Source organism: Schistocerca americana, chromosome X (assembly GCF_021461395.2).
Source record: "Schistocerca americana isolate TAMUIC-IGC-003095 chromosome X, iqSchAmer2.1, whole genome shotgun sequence".
Taxonomy (NCBI): domain Eukaryota; kingdom Metazoa; phylum Arthropoda; class Insecta; order Orthoptera; family Acrididae; genus Schistocerca; species Schistocerca americana.
Genome location: NC_060130.1, coordinates 661,175,810 through 661,196,293, shown reverse-complemented (window position 1 = coordinate 661,196,293; position 20,484 = coordinate 661,175,810). Strand labels below are relative to the sequence as shown.

General features: G+C 36.2%; 1 protein-coding gene across 1 annotated transcript in view; it reads right to left on the bottom strand.

Moving 5' to 3' along the window:
* LOC124555748 (rho guanine nucleotide exchange factor 17) overlaps nucleotides 1–20,484 on the bottom strand; it is a 386,854-nt gene that overhangs the window by 185,070 nt on the left and 181,300 nt on the right. The window contains exon 8 of the mRNA XM_047129772.1: nucleotides 4,111–4,333. Within this exon, the coding sequence (XP_046985728.1) occupies nucleotides 4,111–4,333 (223 nt within the window). The remainder of the gene's footprint in view (nucleotides 1–4,110; nucleotides 4,334–20,484) is intronic.

The following is a 20,484-nucleotide window of genomic DNA, read 5'->3' as shown; positions in this document are numbered from 1 at the left end:
TTTTTAGTGTTGTGAAATCATGAAAATCATTGAGGTGACATCTGCTGGAAGCTACTCACAAGTTTCATATATTGTTGGTAGCAACAGCTAAATATGTAGTATGAAGTTTGGTAAATACCTAAACTCAGACAGACTGCATAATTTACTCATGATTGCTCTTGAGACCTCCATACGTAGTACTGGTCACTGTTTTTATCTTGTCAGTCTACTGTTCCAAAATTGTCCTCTTTCATCCCCAAAGAGACTAAGAATATGAGGGGTGGAAATGGAAATGATTCTAAGTGTCCAATCTCAGTTTGTCATGAGAATGTCGTTCTCTTGACGTATCACTTACTTGTATCCAAATATCTGAGTAGGTATTCTGATACCACAGAATTATGCTGTCTATCTCATCAAGAAAAAAAAATAATAAGACAAATTAGAAAAATAAATATTTTACTAAGAACATTCTAAGCAGCATACCAGGAAACTGACTGTTTCTAAGTGCCAATACAAAAGTTTTTGTTTCAGTTGCTATTAATACAGATACATTACATTTTATTTGTAATAATACAAATATGTCAGTAATATTTTAACTAGTAGAAATGTACTCAATAAAAATTATTTCCCATTTATTTCAAAGTTTTTTTGAGACAATAACACAATTATCTTCTAGAAAAAATATCTTAATACTGACATCTGTCTTTTGTGCAACTCCATTCTTGGGATCAGTTGTGGCAACATTTACTGTAAAACTCCCTGTGTTGTTGCGGAAGAAATGGCAACATCATCAAACAGGTCTTTCTGTTTTCCAACACATAAAAATGGCTGGTCTTTCAGTTGAAGTACAGCATTCCTCTCTTGAATTGAGATTTTACCATTCTTATGTTTCAAAGTAAGAATTTTTATATAGCTGCTTGAGATGGATATATATACGAGACAGTTTGTTGACACTGCACTTTGAGATCTTGCACGCCTGCATTGCCAACAATGTTTCAGCAGCATTTTTAAAATCAAAGAAGTCAGTTGTCTGCATTGAAATTACATGGACTGGGTTCATTGCTTTAACTGAGCCAACAGTCTTGTGTAAATCATGCAGAACAAAAAGCCTTCCTTACCTTTTGTCATTTCTCTATAACTGCAAAATCTCTGTTGCATGTCACAAAACTTTGCCCCATGCAGTAATGACGTTTTGAAACATTTTCTGCATAAAAAAAAGTCTAGGGACATGAAATATAATACCAAGAATAAAACAAGACTGAAAACATGTTTTCTTAAAAACAGCACTTTCAGCATTTTCCATTTCCAATCTTCATGTGTTTTCCTACTGATGATTATCTGACATAGTTATTAGGATTTGGTAATCAGCTATAATGTCATTATTTCACTTTCTCTTGGTATTACATAGATGAAAACCCACTTGTATTTCACCTCTTGTGATCATTGTTAGAAATACATTAACTGCAGCCTGAAAACAGCACCCAAGTTTCCCACAATTATAAATATCTTAGTCTTTCAATTTTAGTGGCAGCTGATTTTGCACTTATATCACTGATGCATTATGAAAATGCAACACATCAATACAGCATAATGAATCAACACTAACACCTATATGTGTAGCAATTTCTTTCACAGCGACAAGCCAGCAGCCTTTAATAGTGTCATCCACTACTGTGATGTTTTGTTTAGTTCCTGCTCTCTATTGCTGTCCTGATCATAGGGCTACTGTCACTGAGGTGATATTTTTAAACTTGCTATATAACACTCATAGAACTGACATAGTAACAGTAATGAATCAGCACAATATATTATCTATTTGTGCTTGAGTTCATTTAGTTCTACAGCATCATTTTTCAAAAATTGCTCCACATTAGGTGCATATTTGTAGGTCTATGGCCACAACTGTAGTATCTCTGCTCATCTGCATTATGTTCTCACATTATGATGTCATATATTGGGCATACTATAGATTGCAAGCACCACTGTCAACAACTTTAAGTACTCACACTCCATTTTTCACATTTTTACCAGAATTTTAAAGGTTTACATTTAACCACAATTTTTTAATGACGAGAAACATTGGAATAATGTAGGGAGAAGCTGGTGTTAGTAAATGCTGTATGTATGACTGCAGCTCATAGCCACTATTGTTTAGCTTGTATATCAAAGAAACACTGTTGAAGCAAAAGAAAATTACAGAACTGGTTATGAATGTGAGAGGAATCTACCTGTGCTCAAGTTTGCAGGTCACAGAGTTCTTTTGGCTGAAAGTATGGAGGGGTAAGTAGAACAGAGTTTGGGTTGAGGATAAACAAAATGAACATGACAGTGATGAACATTAGTAAAAAGGGGAAAACTGACTTGCTTTAGAGTGAAAATGGGCATGTTACAGCATAAAAAGTGAACAAAATTTTTTCTGGGAAACTAGTTAGAAAATAAAGTCTGTGCAATGAAGATGTCACAAATGGAGTGGTGCAGATGAAAATTGGATCTTCATCGTATGAAATCTATAAGTACTGATATTTATTATTAACTTTGACACGAAGAAGTGGTTTGTGAAGCTGTATATCTGGAGTACAGTAGTATAGGGATTTATCATGTTTTCCATGACAAAACTGAATAAGAATAAACAGGTGGCATTTGAAGCACAAAGTAACAGGAGGAAGTTAATATTTAAGTGGACATATAGACTATGAAGTGAAGAATACTAGAAATAAGTTTATATAAATCTCTTTCCTGAAGGAGGGAAATACATAATTCAGCAGTGGGAGGATCAGTAAAATGGATAAATCATAGGGACAGACGAGTATTAGAACATGCAACAAATTTTACTGAGAATGATTGGCATAGGATTTATGCAGAAATGAAAATATTAGCACTATAGGTCTTCAGCAGCCGTCATTATATTCTACTTTATGCCTGATGCCTGATCATTATAAAGTAGGTATCATATTCACTTCTTATTTACTTCTCAGCTTTTCTAAGCGATCATTCTTTAATTTTACTAATAATTTACTTTTTTTGGATTATGACAACATAATTGTCTGTACTAAACATGTAGCCATTTCTTTGAGGATACATATTAGCTGCAGAATTATTTCAGCTAAGATTATAAGTAATCTAGGTGTGTAGATAGATAGTAAACTGTTGTGGAAAGCTCATATTCATGATCTTGTTCAAAGACTTATGTTGCCATTTTTCTATTAGAACAGTATTTGAATTAAGTGGTAGTTTGACAAGAAAAGTAGTCTACTTTGCTTATTTTGGTTCTCTTATGACATGTGGTATTGTATTTTGGGGTAGTTCTTCCCATTTTTCCAAAGATATTTTGGGCTCATAAATAGGTAGTTCAGGCAATATGTGGTGTAAGTTTGTGAACCTCTTGACCACCCCTGATCATGTTAACAGTATCAGTTTACTCCCAAGAATTAGCAGCTTTCACTCACTTAATACTAGGCAGAAATCCAATCTGCATTTGGATTGCACTTCCTTGACTCTTGTGCAGAAAGGTGTGCAGTATAGTGCTGCACCCAGTTTCAATAAGCTACCAAAAGAATCCAAAAATCTTAGCAGTAATCCACATGCTTTCAAATCTAAACTGAAGACTTTCCTCATGGATCACTCCTTCTATTCTGTTGAGGAGTTCCTTGAAAAATTAAGCTGATTCCCATTATATATTGTTGATTGCATTTATGTAAACTTATAGTCTGTCAATTTTTCAGATTAATAACATTTTATTTTATCTGATATTACTTTTCTGTTGTAATTTCATGTATTGACATGTTCCATGACCTTGGAGATGCTCCTCAATTTGGTCCTGTGGAAATAGATGTGTGAAATTCTCCCTGGTAAATATGGCCAGTTTTAAAACCCACTTATTATGAAATTATAAATCAACAAATATTTAAATCCTGTTATACCATCTAAACTGGACCTTTAAAATTCATTTTCTTCTGATAAAAGTGTTTTAATTTCAAAATATTTAGTTTAAAATTTACGAATCAGGAAAGAGCTATGGAATGGGACATCTATGAGATGGAACATTAAGTGGTAAGTATATACTGTTTAAGTATACAAATATTTTGCATGCAATCAACAACTATTGTTCAACTGACACAGTAGTGTACTAACTCTGAACTGATGATGAACTCAATGTGGGAAAGCTTTGACTCACTGCCATTATGTTCAGACAATTGCTTGTTCACATAACACAGCATTTCACGGATGATGTCGTCAAGTAGATTATGGTCAGTGTGTAATCGGGCTGCTATTTCTCCCATTTGAGTCAGAAGTACGGCATCTTCAGCAAGATTTTCAACCTCTCGTACCAAATCTCTTAAGATGTCATCTTTAACTGCAACAACAATTGATATGTTGAATTAACACAGGTAATGTCAATAATTAAACTGAAAAAAAAGCAACACTCTCATGGACTGGGTCATATTATAGAGAAGTGAGGTGATAGATAGTTCAACACTGTAAGAGTGTATGATAAATTCAGACTAAATTAAAAGAATATCACAGTAAAGGGTGCAAAAACAATCACATCAGTACACAGTGTACTCTCCTGTGGGCAACACAGGTCTCTATGGCCGAATGGCATCCTGCAATAGATTATACCAAGTATCTTGTGCATTTTTCTACAATTTGGCAAGAGAATGAGTAAGTTCCACTTCATCATCTCCCATACATTCTCAACTGGTGGAGATCTGATGATCTTTCTGGCCAGGCACTTGTACACCACAAAGAGCATGTTGAATCACAGCAGCCATATGATGATGTGCATTGTCATTCTGAAAAGCACGTCACCTTGCTGTCAAAGAAATGGCAGTAGCATAACAACCTAAACAATATCACAGGCACTGATTACTAGATCCTACAAAAACACCAAATATGACAATGAGCTGAAACTAGTGGCCCCCACAGAACAATTGCACTCTAGAACAGGCAGCTCACTGAGTCTATGCCATACACATGTAGGTTGATCACTCACATAGAGACACAACATACTCTCATCACTGAAGACAATAGAATGTCATTACACTCTCTCTCCAGTCAACTTTTTCATGATATCAGGGTAGCCATGTTTGGCAGCACTGCGGTGTCAGTGCTTGCCTTGTCAGATCCACACATGGTCCTAATCTTGCTCCAAGTAGATGGCTCCCAGTGCTCCTTGATGACACAGTTGGTGCGGTGCATGTCCTGATTTTGTCCCTGGCTGATGTTCAGTCAGCCACCATTGCTCACATAATACAATGATCTTGACAAGCATCTGTACAATGCAGGCTTCAAGAACCTGATCTACAGGTGTGAGAATGTTCCACAAATCACCGATGAAAGCAGTGAGACACCAATAATACACTGTGTGCAATATGTGCAGTTATCTGTCTACATCCATCCGGCATCCTGCAGGCCCACAATTTGGTCCTGTTCAAATGGTTGAAGTTGTTCAACAGAAGTACATTCTCACTGGTGGGGAATGGTTGTATCCTAGAATGGCCACTGCAAGCACTATTCACCTATAAACTTGACAGAGTTACTGTCTGCAGGGTCATAACAGAGGGTGCACAGACAGACCCCCTGAGTATCATCTGATCACCTATAAACATGACAAAGAAATTGTAAACATTACAACTCCTCAGCATGCACATACTATACTCTGGCACAACTGGACACAATCCTTGAGGGTGTTGCATTTTTTTCCATTAGTATATATGGTTGAGAAAAGTTCCAAAACAATCAAATAAAGTAAATAATTACAAAAATTACCATTTACAATTTAGGTTTTGAAAGATTAAAACAACCATGAATACAATATATTTTCAAAATTTACAGACTCTTAACGAAATAACAGGTCATATTAACTGATATATGGTATTATTGAAAACTAGTCAAATAGTAAGACATTCTTAAAATATAGAAGAATCTACAAAAATTACCTCAAATACATGAAGTAACTTATATGCTCTTACATTTTATGTTACACCATTGCACACTCTTTTGGGATACTATAGTTTCGGATGTGGAAAAATCACAACCATAAGTTGATTAGCATGTGTAGATATCAATATTCTAGGGTGTGCATTGTGGCTTGTTGCCATTGTTGTGCCTAAGTCTCAAATGATGGACAAAAGTGTGACGGCATGGACAGTACTATATAAGATGACAAGACATGATCACAGATCTTATCTCTGCCATGCATTTATATACTGGAAGTAGTTATGTACACAAAAAAATAGACTGAGAAAAGAAAACCTTTTTCCTCAAAACAAAAGTGTCCACGATTGCAGTACCAGGTCAGACAGTGCCATACATGTAAGATGTCATACATGCAGTAACAAAACTATACAACAGATTACCAAAAGACATAAAATCATTTCCTGAATTACAAAAGTTTAAAAAGTCTGTAACAGCTTGCCTACTGCAAAACTGCTACTGTTCAATCTCACAGTGTCTTATGCAAGAAAAAAATGAGATTCATACTTTTAGTTGTAAAAATAAGTTATAATACACTTATTTAATCAGATTTGTAATTATTGATTGTACGGAGCTAATTTCTTACAAAAATTTAAGTGATATATGTTTGAATGTTATTAAACCAATGGTTTAAAGGATTTTCTGGCCAATATCTTGTGTACAATATATGTACTGAAACAGAGATTTACATGGACAAAATAAATAGATAAAAAATAATGAGTACTCCTCTTTCTTTTCTTGGTATCATATGTATAAAAGATGATACTATTCATTATGTGTGAAAATACACACAACACTGATTTAATATTCTACAATATTTAATATTTATTTCACAGACCAGGTTTTGATTGTTACACCATCATCAGGTGTAACACCTGCAGCCACCCATCAACTTTGTTACCTTGTTCTAAAATGTTTAAATACTGAAAGATAAGGAAGATACTATATCCTCATACTAAAAATTATTTAAAAGTAACTATGTACAAACATTCAAACCATATCAATGTGACATGTTTTTTCTGAACAATTATTTTAGGCATTTACTTCTTCTGACACCTATACATCTTATCATTTATTTTCTCTTAATTGTAAATGACAATTTAAAATTTGAAAATATAGAAATTAAGTGTTTGTGCAACAGTGGGAAGATAAGTTAGACACACTGACTTAATATTGTATAGGACACCTTTTCATCCTGAACGCAGGGATTACACATCATGGCATGAACTTTGTAAGACACCAGAGATATTGGGGAGCTATTTTGATCTATGTATGCTCAACTGGCATCTCAAGTCACTGAGATTTGTGGAAATTAGTTTCAATGCATGCACATGTTTTTGATGGCATTCCAGATGTTCTCTACAAGATTCATGTCAAGTGCATTCTAGGGAGGCATGTAAAGACCCTCATATCCATGGAATGTTTTATAAATGATTCTGACATAACTCCATAGAAATGTGGTGCTGCATTGTCTTGACAAATGCAGTAAAAACAAAAGACAAAAATTTGCACATGTTAAAACATGTTTCTGTGTTGTTCACTACTGACATACAATAGCAGGTATATTAGAGGCCACTTTCCATCCCATCAGACTACCCAACATGAAATATTGTCTAAATGGGCCCTGCTGGCAATGAGGAGCACCACTTCATGTGACGAACATGAGAATATACTCACAACCTGACTAAATGGTGCCCTGTTGACAAATATAAGGCATCATTTCATGTGGATTCTGGCATATTCATCCTCTGGTTGTGGCATGTACCAATGTGTACTATGTTAAGTTGTGGTGATGTTTTTCATGGCAAGCATCCAGTGGTGGTGTTCATGTAAACATATGTAGTTCTCTGTCCTATCAGATGCAGGCTGCAGGCTGCAGGCTTTAGCTTTTGTAACCCACAGTGAGAAGGTGGCCCTGGATGGTTCATACGCTCACCAGTTGTTGTTGTCATGGTTAAGAATTGAACTGGTGGGTAATCAGCTGCAGTCTGGTCTGTTTACCTATTGCCACAACATACTGCAGTCAACAGTGACCCTTGTCATTGATATAGTGCTGATGAACAATGCCATTCTTGTAGCATATGGTACTGGATTTAGTGCTCTTGCAATTGCTAAATGAGCTTACGATGTAACACACTGCTCATCTTGAATATTTTCTATCTCCTCTAATAATCTTAATTTTCAATGGCCCTAGACTGATGATAAACAACTAAAAATGAGTTAAACAAGTCTTACATAAGCTACTGCCTTTTCAGAGAATACCCCTTGGCATCTAAGTCATGATTTTTCCCACTAATTGGTCATCAGTTGAGTAATGAATACACACAACATCCTCTTTGACTTTCTTTGGGACATTCAGTTCATCTGTCTGCTACAGAAGATACTTGATAAACACATCTAATTAGCCTGGTTGACCAGCCTTTGAAGGATACTTTCAGATAAATTACTTCATATTTGCAGTCCATAATAACTTGATGAAAGAGCTCAAGGGTGAACAGCCAGGTGTTAGTGTCCAACAAGCACAATATTTCAGCAAGTGACCAAGTTGCCATCATCAGATGATGGTAATGAAGGTTAAGAATTCATATCAGAGACTGTTGCAGAATCATCTGAGATTCCTTCACCTCAGTTCTAAACCAGAGAACCTCAATCAGTTCTAGGAACAACTCCGCAAATTTTGAGTCACATTTCCACACAACATATAATACAAATCTTTAACATCATGCAGTGCATCAGCAACTGTATACGTATAGAAAATAAACAATTTTTTCAGCCTTCAGTTGCAAGGTAATTTTTAATCGAAACCTAGGTAAACGAGTAAAAATTACCTTGCAACTGAAGGCTGAAAAAATTGTTTATTTTTAACATATAATACTAAATACACACTAGCCTTATTTTGTGACCTGTCAACTGTTTCCCCAATGAGCTTCATTAACTGCCTAATTCTGGAGTCCCCAATGACCAACACACACACCCTCTTCAACTACTCAGGATTTTTTAGTGTGATCAGTTCCAGTCCCAATACACAAGGTTTCCATAAGATAAATCTATGAAATAATTAATTTCATGGTTAAAATCTGAATCTTCTCCATCATAATCACAAAACAACACTTCAAAAGCTGAATTTGAACACACTTCTGTAAATAAGTGGAGGAAAATAACTCCCCATAAAGGTACTGCAGTTGTCTCTGTCATAGCACACACTCCATAATCAGCCTCCTACTTTAAGATTCACAAGGGGAATAACTTTAGTAAGGCTAACAATGGAATTAGTCTTTTGCAATGATACATATAACTACAGATCTGTCTTCTTAGTAACTGTGACAGATATCAAATCAAAGATTACAATCCAAGTTTTACATATACTACTTAAGGACTGTTAGGAAAATAGTGTTCTGTTCGACCTTACTGAAATAATTATTGGAGAACTTAATGCTGCCTATAGACCATGATATGGAGAGCACCAATTCATTAGAAAAAGAAAACTGATTCACTTCAGCAAAGTAAGATGATTGTTTGCGACTCCTGGTTTTCCTAATTTTCTATTATACTTGCTCACAAATTCTCTTTCCAGAAACCATACACAAGTTTCAACTGATCTACACCAGAATCAATAAAAATAGAGCAACCTCACAGCTAGAGAGGCAGTTATTATTGTTGAATATAAAGGCAGTATGTGGTCTTATTGATAAGGCAAAATAAGGAGACAGTCCTCACTTATGGGAACATGTTCTCTGTGCTTCAGTTAATGAGAGATGGGCAACACTGTAAAGATTGAAATTCGTACCTGTTATAGTCTTTTTGGCTGCAATGGTCAACATTTTAAAGGTGACAAAAAGTAAGAGAGGATAAGGACAACTAGTCCTGAAGGTCATTAATAATGATATGGGAGTCAGCAAAAATGATATCTGAGAAAAAAATGGTATGCATCTACCACTTCTGAAACAAATGATGGAGACCCACAAACATCTCCAACTTATATTGCTGAGATGAGAGCAGTTTATTTCCATGAATTAACATTCACTAATATAAGGCACCAACATACAAATACACACAGCGAAACCAGAAGCCTGCCACTGAAAAAGAACAGTTAGGTATGGACTGTAAGAACATTATAATTGCAAAACAGATAAAATATGCCTCAGCTCTGGTTCAGATTTGGCTCTAGATCAAATGTTACACAGTTCATTATTTATAGTATCTGAATTTTGGCTAAAAGAAGGTACTTCTTATTCTCCTTGACAAAATATTTATGAAGTTAAAGAAAAAGGCGTTCAGGAATTTCTCCTCAATATAAAAGATGTAGGCTGCCTCTAACAATAATTACTCTCCCAAAAATTCTGTAAACAAAGTGAAAGCCCTCAAATTAGCAATATAAGTCCAGCTATTAGAGATCTATGAATTAATGAACTTTATTTCTCACTTTGCATAAAGGTCAAGGAAGAATAACTTTTCTCTTGTTATCCTGTTACACCTCACACTGAGAAAGTCTGTTCTTCTGGGACCATTTTTTTCATTGTGCAGTCAAGTACATACTCTGAAACATATTCAAAGAATTGAGTATGTAAAGGTAGTATTATCATTTATTTCTGATATTAAACATGATGGCACACAAAGTGAATAGTCGAGTTCCATCCAGCTCAAAATCTTCAATATGCATTGTGTTCCACTTTCTGATACTTACAGAAGCTCTCCTGCATACCTTGCTGAACTAACACTCCTGAAAATAAGGGATATTGTGGAGAAATGGCATAAGCACAACCTAAAGAATTTCTTCCAGAATGAAACTTCCACTCTGCTTTGGAGTGCACACAGCTGTGAAACTTTCCAGCAGAGTGAAGGTTTCATTCTCAAAACAATGCATAGGCTATTGCTAGGCTATTTCTTTGTGATATTCATTCTGCCATGAGTGCTAGTCCAGCAGTTAAGGATGGCATCTGTTACTCATTGAGAGAATGATTGACTCAAGTTGGGAGGCAAGCAGTTGTGATCATTAAAATCTGGCTATTGCACAGTTGTCTACATCATTCTGAAAGAATAAAGCTGCTTTTCAATAAAGGATTCCTGTGATGTAAGCCTTTATAATTAGTGAATGAAGCAGCTAATATGTTACACTTGTGACTCATTGATTTCATTACATTATGTTTCAACTAGTGATGAGGGAACTCCTCTGATTACTTATGCACTCACCCTTTGTGTCAGTAGTAAGTGTAAAACAAAATTTTAAGTTTTGTGCACTATCTAACCTCTCGTTAAGTTTTTCAGAAAAGAAAACCGAGACATCTCTCAGAAGTCCTCTTTGACTTCCATAGCTTTGTCATATTTCCAGTAGATTTTGTTGTTTTTTGTCTAATAAGTAGTGGAAGTAATAGCTTTGTCTAAAATTATCTTGAGTAAATACTGCTGAAGAAAGACAGGTACTCATTTGCTTGGTGTATGCAGTCAGCTGCAGAGCTGTTGGTAGTTGATGCAGTATTAGTGTTTAGAAGAATGTCAACAGCTAGGCTAAAGCAGTACTGTACACCAAGAGAACAGGGAGCACTCACAAAATATTAAAACTCTACTATGGTCAGCCAGAACATTATGATCAACTACCTAATAGCCAGTATGTCTGCTTTTGGCACAGATAACAGTGGTGACACAGTTTAGAATGGAATCAATGAAACCTAGGTAGTTCGCTAGAGGGATTTGGCACCACATCTGCACACACAAATCACCTACTTCCCATAAATTCTGGGGAGGGGGCAATGAGCTCTGATGCCACATTCAATCACATCCCAGATGTGATCAATCAGGTTCAGATCTGGTGAATTTGGGAGCTAGCATGTCAATTGGAAATCACCATTGTGTTCCTTGAACCAATCCATCAGACTCCTGGCCTTTTAACACGACACATTATCTTAGTGAAAATTGCCGCTGCCATCAGGAAACATGATAATATGAAGGGGTGTATATGGTCTGCAATCAGTGTATGATACTTATTGGTCATCATGGAGCCTTGCAAGAGCTCCACTGGATCCAATGATACCAAGAGCATAATGGAGCCACCACCAACCTGTCTCCATCCCACAGTACAGTTATGAAACAGCTATTCCCCTGGAAGATGGCGGATTCATTTGCTCTCATCACCATGATGAAGTAGGTACCGGGATTTATCAGACCATGTAGCACTCTGCCATTGCACCAATGTCCGTCCAGTACCGATGATCACAAGCCCATTTCAGTCATAGTTGCCGATGTCATGGTGTTAACACTGGCAAATGTGTAGGTCACTGGCTGGAGAGGCCCATTGTTAGGAGAGCTCAGTGCAGTGTGTTTCAGATGCACTTGTACTCTGCCCAGCTTTAAAGACTGATGTTAGTTCAGTCACAGTTCACAGCCTGTCTTGTTTTACCAGTCTACCCAGGCTACAATGTCTGACATCTGCAATGATAGGTAGCCACCCAACCCCATGACATCTGGACATGGTTTCATCTTGGTTTTGTCACTTGTTGAAGATACTCACGAAAGCATTCCTCAAATACCTTACAAGTCATGCAGTTTCTAAAATACTTGTGCTGGGACTCTAGGTCATCACAATATGCCATCAGTCAAACTCAGTTAGACTGTGCATCTTCCAAATTCTACACACAGTCAGCACACTTACTGATACTAAATACACCATGTGTGTGTCTGACTAGCAGTCATTCCTCATGAGGTGATTCTGCTATCACAGTCTATATTGATAGTAGGGTGCTGGTCATAGTGTTCTGGCTGATCAGTGTATGAGCAATTGTGGATACTTAACATACTACACCACCTCTGTGGGAGAATGATACTATAAGTGATAAACCAGAGTTCCATTTCCTGTCAAACATTGGCAGGTTACACAAAAATATTATTGGTAGGACCCACGAGCAGGTATGTGGAGCTTTCAAAACTGGTGTTTCAAGACAATTACGCAAAAAGTAACTGAAGGAAACAAGTATGACGAGACTGAATCAATTATTAATCAGTGATAGGTAAAGAATACACACATTGGTATGATAAATAACATGATTTACAAAGACTGGTGCACCAACATTAGCTCTGTACTCAGTCACAAGTGAAAGACGTCTTTCAGGTGCGATCAGTTTCCAGGTACATTAAAATATTCATTAGTAACACCACTTTACAAAAGGGAGAAGGAGATAATCAAGATGGCTAACTGGCCAATATCCTTGCTACTAATATTATCAAAAGAGATCAAGAAGGAATCTCACTATACACTCTCTTTGTTAGATTTGCTGTGTGGTCTCAGGAAAGCAGCATAAACAAAAATCCAGTTTATTATTTTGTGTGTGAGAGACTATCACAGCTAAATGATAATTTAAGGCTAATAGGCATCTTCTTTTTTTACGAAAGGACTTCGTTGTGTGGACTTTTGGTTATATTGGAACATATTGAGTTATCAAACAAGTTGAACAATTGTTCATTTAATATCTAGAAAATAGGAAACCAAAGGTTATTTCCATAAGGTGACCAAATAATCACAGAAGTTGAACATTGTAAAGTCTTAAAGCTGAAGACAGATGAAAAGTTTTCTTGGAAGTATTACATCCTTGAGCATGTGGAGAAACTAAATGCTGCTCTCTTTACTAAAAGAGTAATCTCTGCTCTCTCTGAAGCTGAAACTAAAAAGCTTGTTTACTTTTCATACATTCTTTCTGTTGACTAAGCAGTCATACAGAATATTTTTAGCCCAAGCACTGACAGAATGATGTGTGATATCAGTTTGCCACCTCAGGGTGGGTGTTGTTCAAACATGTTGGGATTCTAACTCTGACATCCCTGTACATATACTTCCTCCCGTTATTCATGTCTGATAATATGGACTCATCCAAAAGAAACTGCTGCATTGCCCTTTTTTATGTTGTTTTTAATTTGTGAAGGGTTGTATTTTGGTTTTTAAATTTTGTTACCAGCATCTTGTGAATATGTATTAACTTGCTCCATTAAAAAGAACTTTTGGCTCACATGGTTTCAAGAAGCCCACTGAATTAGATTTTAAATTTAAATTAGTTGCTGGATTAATTGGGCGCAGTTTGCGTGTTTTATGATCCATAACTTTGGTGAAATCGTCATTTCATCAATCTGACAACTACCATGATTATTTTCTGAAGACACCTGTACCAACACTATCATTTCTCAACCACAGTCAAATCATTTTGATTCTGGGTGTTATTTTGTGTGTTTATGTGAAAGATTCCCCTGGAATTAATGATCAGTCAGATCAGCACTCAGATACAAGTACACAGTGACATACATTTGTCTTCATCATTATTGCTATTGTTTCCAATATACACTGTCTTCACTGTTGTTTTTCTTTGTATTCCATATTCTGTTTTACAAAGACTGCCATGTTACCTCCACTTTCTGCTCTTCTTTCAATCTTATGTTCAGTTGCACTCTACAGATTGAGGTTCCTGTTTGTCATTAGTGTGTCTTAGTCTCTAGTAAAATACCTACATTATTGTGCCATTTGAAATATTGCAATATGTTTTGTCCTGTACATAATTTGCAGTTTACAGAAACATGTACAGATCTGTCACTGGTAATTTTGGTCAATCAGGACCATCACTCCTTCTATCAACGTTATGAGTCTGGCAAGTGTTTTTGATGGCTGCTACTAAATCCAATTCCCCCAGCTTTTGATAGTAGTCACCCTATAGAGTATTTAAGTGTGACTTGAACTCACTGAACATGTTCCTAATTTTCAGCTAACTTTCCTAACTGCTTGATTCTACAGGCAGTGAGCTTGTTAGCAATACTTCATAAGATTGGTTACCTCTCTGATAACTAGTTTGTAAACAGGGGGTCATTAGTTGATTAATATGCCATTTTTTTCCCATATGTGTTTTATATATTATTGAAGGTAGACCAGAATATGAATCTTTGCTGTTAGGAACCTTGGCTGTTGACCAATCTCTTCAGCGGTTTAGTCCGCCACTGTAGTTGAGCGGACAGTTTGCCGGCTTGTCATGCTGGGAGATTTTCTCTGTTGAGGGACAGAGTGTTTGTGTCATCTTCATCTTCATCATCATCATCATTTCATCTTCATTGATGCACAAGACACTAAAGTGGCATCACCTCAGAAGACTTGCTGTACCAAGCTTTCAGGTCTACCCATCGGGAGGACCTCACCACATGACATTTCATTTCATTTCAGAGACTTAGAGATTTCTACATTTACATGCCAGTATAAATACTCCCTAATGCTATTTTTGGTTAAAAATGAGAATAAATTTAGAATGAACAAAACAGTTCACAACCACATTTCTAGAAACAAAAATGATTTCTGTATAGTCTGTGTATCCCTATCTACGGTCATAATGGAATTTCATATTCTGGTGCATAAGTTTATAACAGGTTGCCAGCAGACATCAAGATACTGAAAATCTGCAGGTATTAAAAAACAAAGTAAAAGAATACCTTACACGTTCTACAATTAATCAGAATATGTGGACCCAGGGATGCAAATTCCACTTAATTCTAACATTTGCATTAAAGAGATATTGACTTTGCCAATTTATAGACAGTTGATACTGTTCTCTTGAAATTTAAAAATGTGTTTTATATGCAGAATTAGATATAACTAGCACCTGAGAGGTTTACAAGGAGATGCAGTTTCTTTTTCCTTAAAAGTAGCTATTTTTCTCCCAGTGTACATAAAACTATATAGAGTAATCTAAAAGTCACTATCATGATTATCAGTGTGTTAACACTATTCCAATTATAGCTTACAAAAGTAGCCTACAGTGGTTGCTTCTGCTTCTTAATTTATAACTTGACCCCACTTCAAGAAGGGGTTTATGTGAATGGTGTATGAATGAATGAATGAATGATTTTTTATTTCCAGATCTATTCCTGAATGTTGTTTCCTCTGAATGCAGCATTTGGTAGGACTTTTGTCTTCCCTCGAACCCCTGTGTACATATATGCATATTCTTTTCATTTCCAAGGTTTCATCTCTGTAAAGATCCTGAAGCTAGAGATTCAGCTATGTTTCTTAATTTCCTGTGTTTGTCAGATTATGAATTTCAGTCTACAATGAACATTTCAGATCTTTAGTCATTGCAAAGTGATCCATTATGGTAGGGTAAGACACCAATTGATATTTCTGAACAATATAAGGTCTCAATTAGAGAAAAAAGTATCATTCATCATATGAAAATTTCTTTCTTCTTAAATATGTTGTCTCAAAGAAATATTTTACATGAAGTCTGAAGATTAAATATGATATAGTGATACAGTGATTCAATTTATCAAAATGTTGATTTTTTGTTTAGCTGTAATTGACATTTTATGCTTTAATATTGCAAATTTATGATCTGAAAGATGTTGCTCAACAACAAAGTCCCTACCTATAGCCTCGGATATCCATGATTGGAGACAAGATATATTATATAGCTGTATTTTTTTGTTTCTCAAACATTTTGTAATGACCCAAAAGTAATATAACTTCACTTACTAAGAGAATTTTATATGTCTCTATGCACTGAAGGCAGATTTCATTAGCTTGATGCAAGCACATGTGCAGACACACACACGTGTGTGTGTGTGTGTGTGTGTGTGTGTGTGTGTGTGTGTGTGTGTGTTAACCACTATTGTGGATTTATTTGGTGGATGGAGCAGAATTCTATTCATGTCTAAACAACCATGACTGCTGTTACATCATGACCTTTTCATTACTTGCAAGGCAGTACCATCCTGCTTGTCAAAGACAGAAAAAATCAAAAAGAAAACTTCTATATCCCCCAATTTACTTTAAAGATGCTAATCAGCATCAAATAAACTACAGAATTCCGCTGACAATAGCATATAACTTGTCTCATCAATGTATTTTTTATTTGGATGTTATGGTATCATTATGTGCAGCAACAGATCCACTTAACATATGAATCATGCAAGTGTAAAGCCCGCGGTCAAAATGAAAGTATTCAGTTTACACTCAAAATATCTTTTGACACTGTTAACCAATTACTTTTAACATTTGTATTTGGCACAGTGGCAAAAGTAACCTACATTATGCAGTGAGTTGATGCCACAGCTGAATAAAGCCTTTGACTGTTGTACAACATTTTAGTCACATAAACTTTTCTAAAAATCTATATAATTTGGTCCACAGAATGGAGATAATAGCATATGGAAGAAAATATGTGTCTTAAATATGTGTAAATTCAACAGTGCCAACACAGCGAGATGATGCACCAAATAGAAATGGTTTAGAAGAAACATCAGCAACTTTTGGATATTGCTTCAACATAACATATTATCAAAGTTTATTTCTAACAGTTTCATTGAATTCTCCTTTACACTGTACATGTCATTATCAGAATTCATGAGGTTGTGTCATGTAAGAACTCAATGACATCATGACCTTCGATGATCAAATTACCGAAATGGAATTAAAAAAATGTAAAAAAGTGTTATTGGCTTAAAACCATCATGAAGGATGAATGATAGCCTTTGGACCAAAATTTGGAGACAGAGCAGAAGTAAATTGCCATTATTAATGCAGAAGATCTGAATGGAGAACAAGAAGAATTACTTTATGAAGAAGAGAGCATAGCAAAGAAGATGTCATCACTCGTACAATTAAGGCAAAGAAGAAGTAAGAATTCTCCTGGATTCTGGAAGTCATGTGAGTGCTGTGTTGAATATTTTCTACAGTAGACTTTAGAAGAAAGCAGCACATATTTTTGAATTACCAGTCAGTGTACTTAAAATTGTTGTAGCTATAAGAGCACAAAATATTATTAGATGCAGAAACTGGGGAGTATAAATATTGTGTTGATGGTGATTCTGCAATTTTATGAGCTGGTGATTGCAGTGCTGATTAGATGTCAGAGAATGGAATAAATCTGAATTTTGCTAATGAAGCTATGGAGGTGAATTATGAAGCAACAATAGAGACAATGTCATTTAATGAGAAGATGATTCAAATGAGGGACTGTCTGTGTCACAGTGTGTGAAGTCAGGATTGAAGATTGTGAGTTTGCTGAGGAAAAAGATTGAGATAAAAAAAAAGTACATGACACTCAAGAAGAAGCTCCATTAAATGAGAAACACAAAATTATTTATAAAATCGGTGAAATTGATGGAGCAAGAGATGATATGGAATATAAACTTTGTGACAGGGAAAATGTTAATATGGTATCCATAGACTGCAGGAGTACTCATGGTAAAGTCCCAGAATTAATATCACTTAGTAGCAGCATACAATTATCATGTAAAATTAAAGAGCCACCATAAAAAATTAGAATCTGATCATATAAAAATTTCTATAATCATTGTGCCTGGTACACCAAGCAGAGAAGAAAGCTGTAGAAAAAGAGCTACATAAGATACCAGCAGGCATTAGATAGTTGAACCATAGTCAGAACTGCAGTCCTGTTTTTGTATCAGATGAAAATAAAAAGGTAAAGTTAGGCTATTACTGGGCACTAGAAATCTAACAAGATATTTGAACCAGAAAGCGCCCAACCACAAAGCATATAGATACGCTAGACTGCACTTCCTACTTAGTGGCTTTGATTAGTAGTATTGCCTTCAGCATCACTTAAAAGACATCAGAATTGCTTTTTGTTTTCTTGTTTATATTTTGTGTGTATTGTAGTTTCAGCACTGTTGATTAGTGCCTCCTGCAACGCTACTGTCAGGTATTTCGAACATTGTAGAGCAGTGAGTTTGTAGTCTCATTTTTTGTCTGCCCGTATGCTGTGCACTTGTGTTCAGTAAGCTAGTGTTCATACAGCTGCTTGTAGTTTTCAGTTTATGATATTGTTTAGTATTATCACCTTCAGTGACATCTAAATGACAAGATAGCAATTTTTTTATTTTTTATTTTTATATATTTATTTTGGTTCTTGTTTAGCAGTTACAAATGAATAGGGACTTGGCTTGTTGTATGTGGAAACCAGGTGAATTGGCCTTTGTCCAGAAACAATTAGAACTCGCACTGCTCATGATCAACAGGCTTCAGGTTGCTACTGTAAACTACAGCACTGTGTTGGGGTACCAGGGGTGAATGCTGCAATACCTCTCCAGTTCCGTGGAGACCCTTAGTCTATTGCATCTTCAGATGCACAACATCTGAGCACTCTGTCTTCACTCAAAGGTGTGTGGTGGACAGTGGTGGGTTTACATATCTCTGGGCAGAGGACAAGAGTGGAAATTGGCCACATGGCTGGCTCCTTATACCTTAGCAGCAGGTGTGAGGTACTACCCCGTGTTGATAACACATCTGAGTCAGCACGGAATGTCTAATACACTGGGTCAGTGGCTGACTTTCCTGCTAAGACCATACAGTCACAAAGGGCAGGTTTGATGGTTGTTGGGTGCTCCAATGACAGGTGGATTATGGTGTCCCTCAAGGAAATAGCAGATGGGTTGGGTAATAACGCCAGTGTGCACTTGGTATAACTGCCAGGAAGTCCTGTCCAAGATGTTGAGGAGTCTCCACTGGTGGCTACTCAACTTACTGGATGCGGCTGTCTGTAATTTGTACCTCAGCTTAGCATGAATGATGCTTGCTACCTAGGTTCTGAGACCATTCTCTTTTGGCTTCTGTTCCAGGTTCTTCAACTGACATTTGTTGGATGATTTTTCTGGTGTTTCACAAGCATAAATGGCTGCCATTGTCAAAACATCACCCTCCATTGCTGAGGTAGACTGTCTGTCACCAGCAGTGAAAGGTGGTTAAATCTAAATCTAAATCTTCACAATACCAGCCACTTGTACTGGTGAAACATCAAAAAAGTCATCAACGAGAGACAAGCATACCGTTTAATAACATTGTGAAGAGGACAGCCAACAGACTAAAAACCTGTGGTGTGCATCAAAGAAGTGAGACATCCACAGTAAAGAGGAAAGCTTTTATGCATCCAATGCTTCCAGATAAACTGAAACAAGTAGTGGATGTTGATATCATGGTCTGTTACCACAAACTATAGATGGTGCCATAGAGATATTAGTAGCTTTAGAACTATTCTCTAAATATATTAATCTGTATTACAAAGAGTTAGTGGAGGTGCCAGTGTGACATAATTGAGAAAAGATTACTTCTTGAACATATACATTCTGAAGAAGATAATTAGTGATAATGGAAGTCAATTTGCTGGAACACATGGAATGAGATGTCAAAGAAATCTGGTGTGATACCAGTACAAAAACCATGCTACAGGCCAGCATCAGGTTCACCACAGCATGTGGTGAAGGAGTTAAATAGTTTTGAAGAGAGTTCTGTCAAAGAAGACATGGGAAGTGGGGACAGTACATCTAACAGTTTTAGAGCATCTTAAACTCACATTGCGTATCTCGATAGGATACACCTATACTGAAATGTTGTTTGACTGAAAATCTGATATGAAGGGATCAAGGATTTACCTTATAATGGTATTACATTGGCTGAGAAGATCAAAAAGGTGGAGAAGATGTCATTTCAAATGGCAGAAGAAAGAAAAGCTGGCCACAAAAAGCATATGCATCTCATAGTCTACAAACCACAAT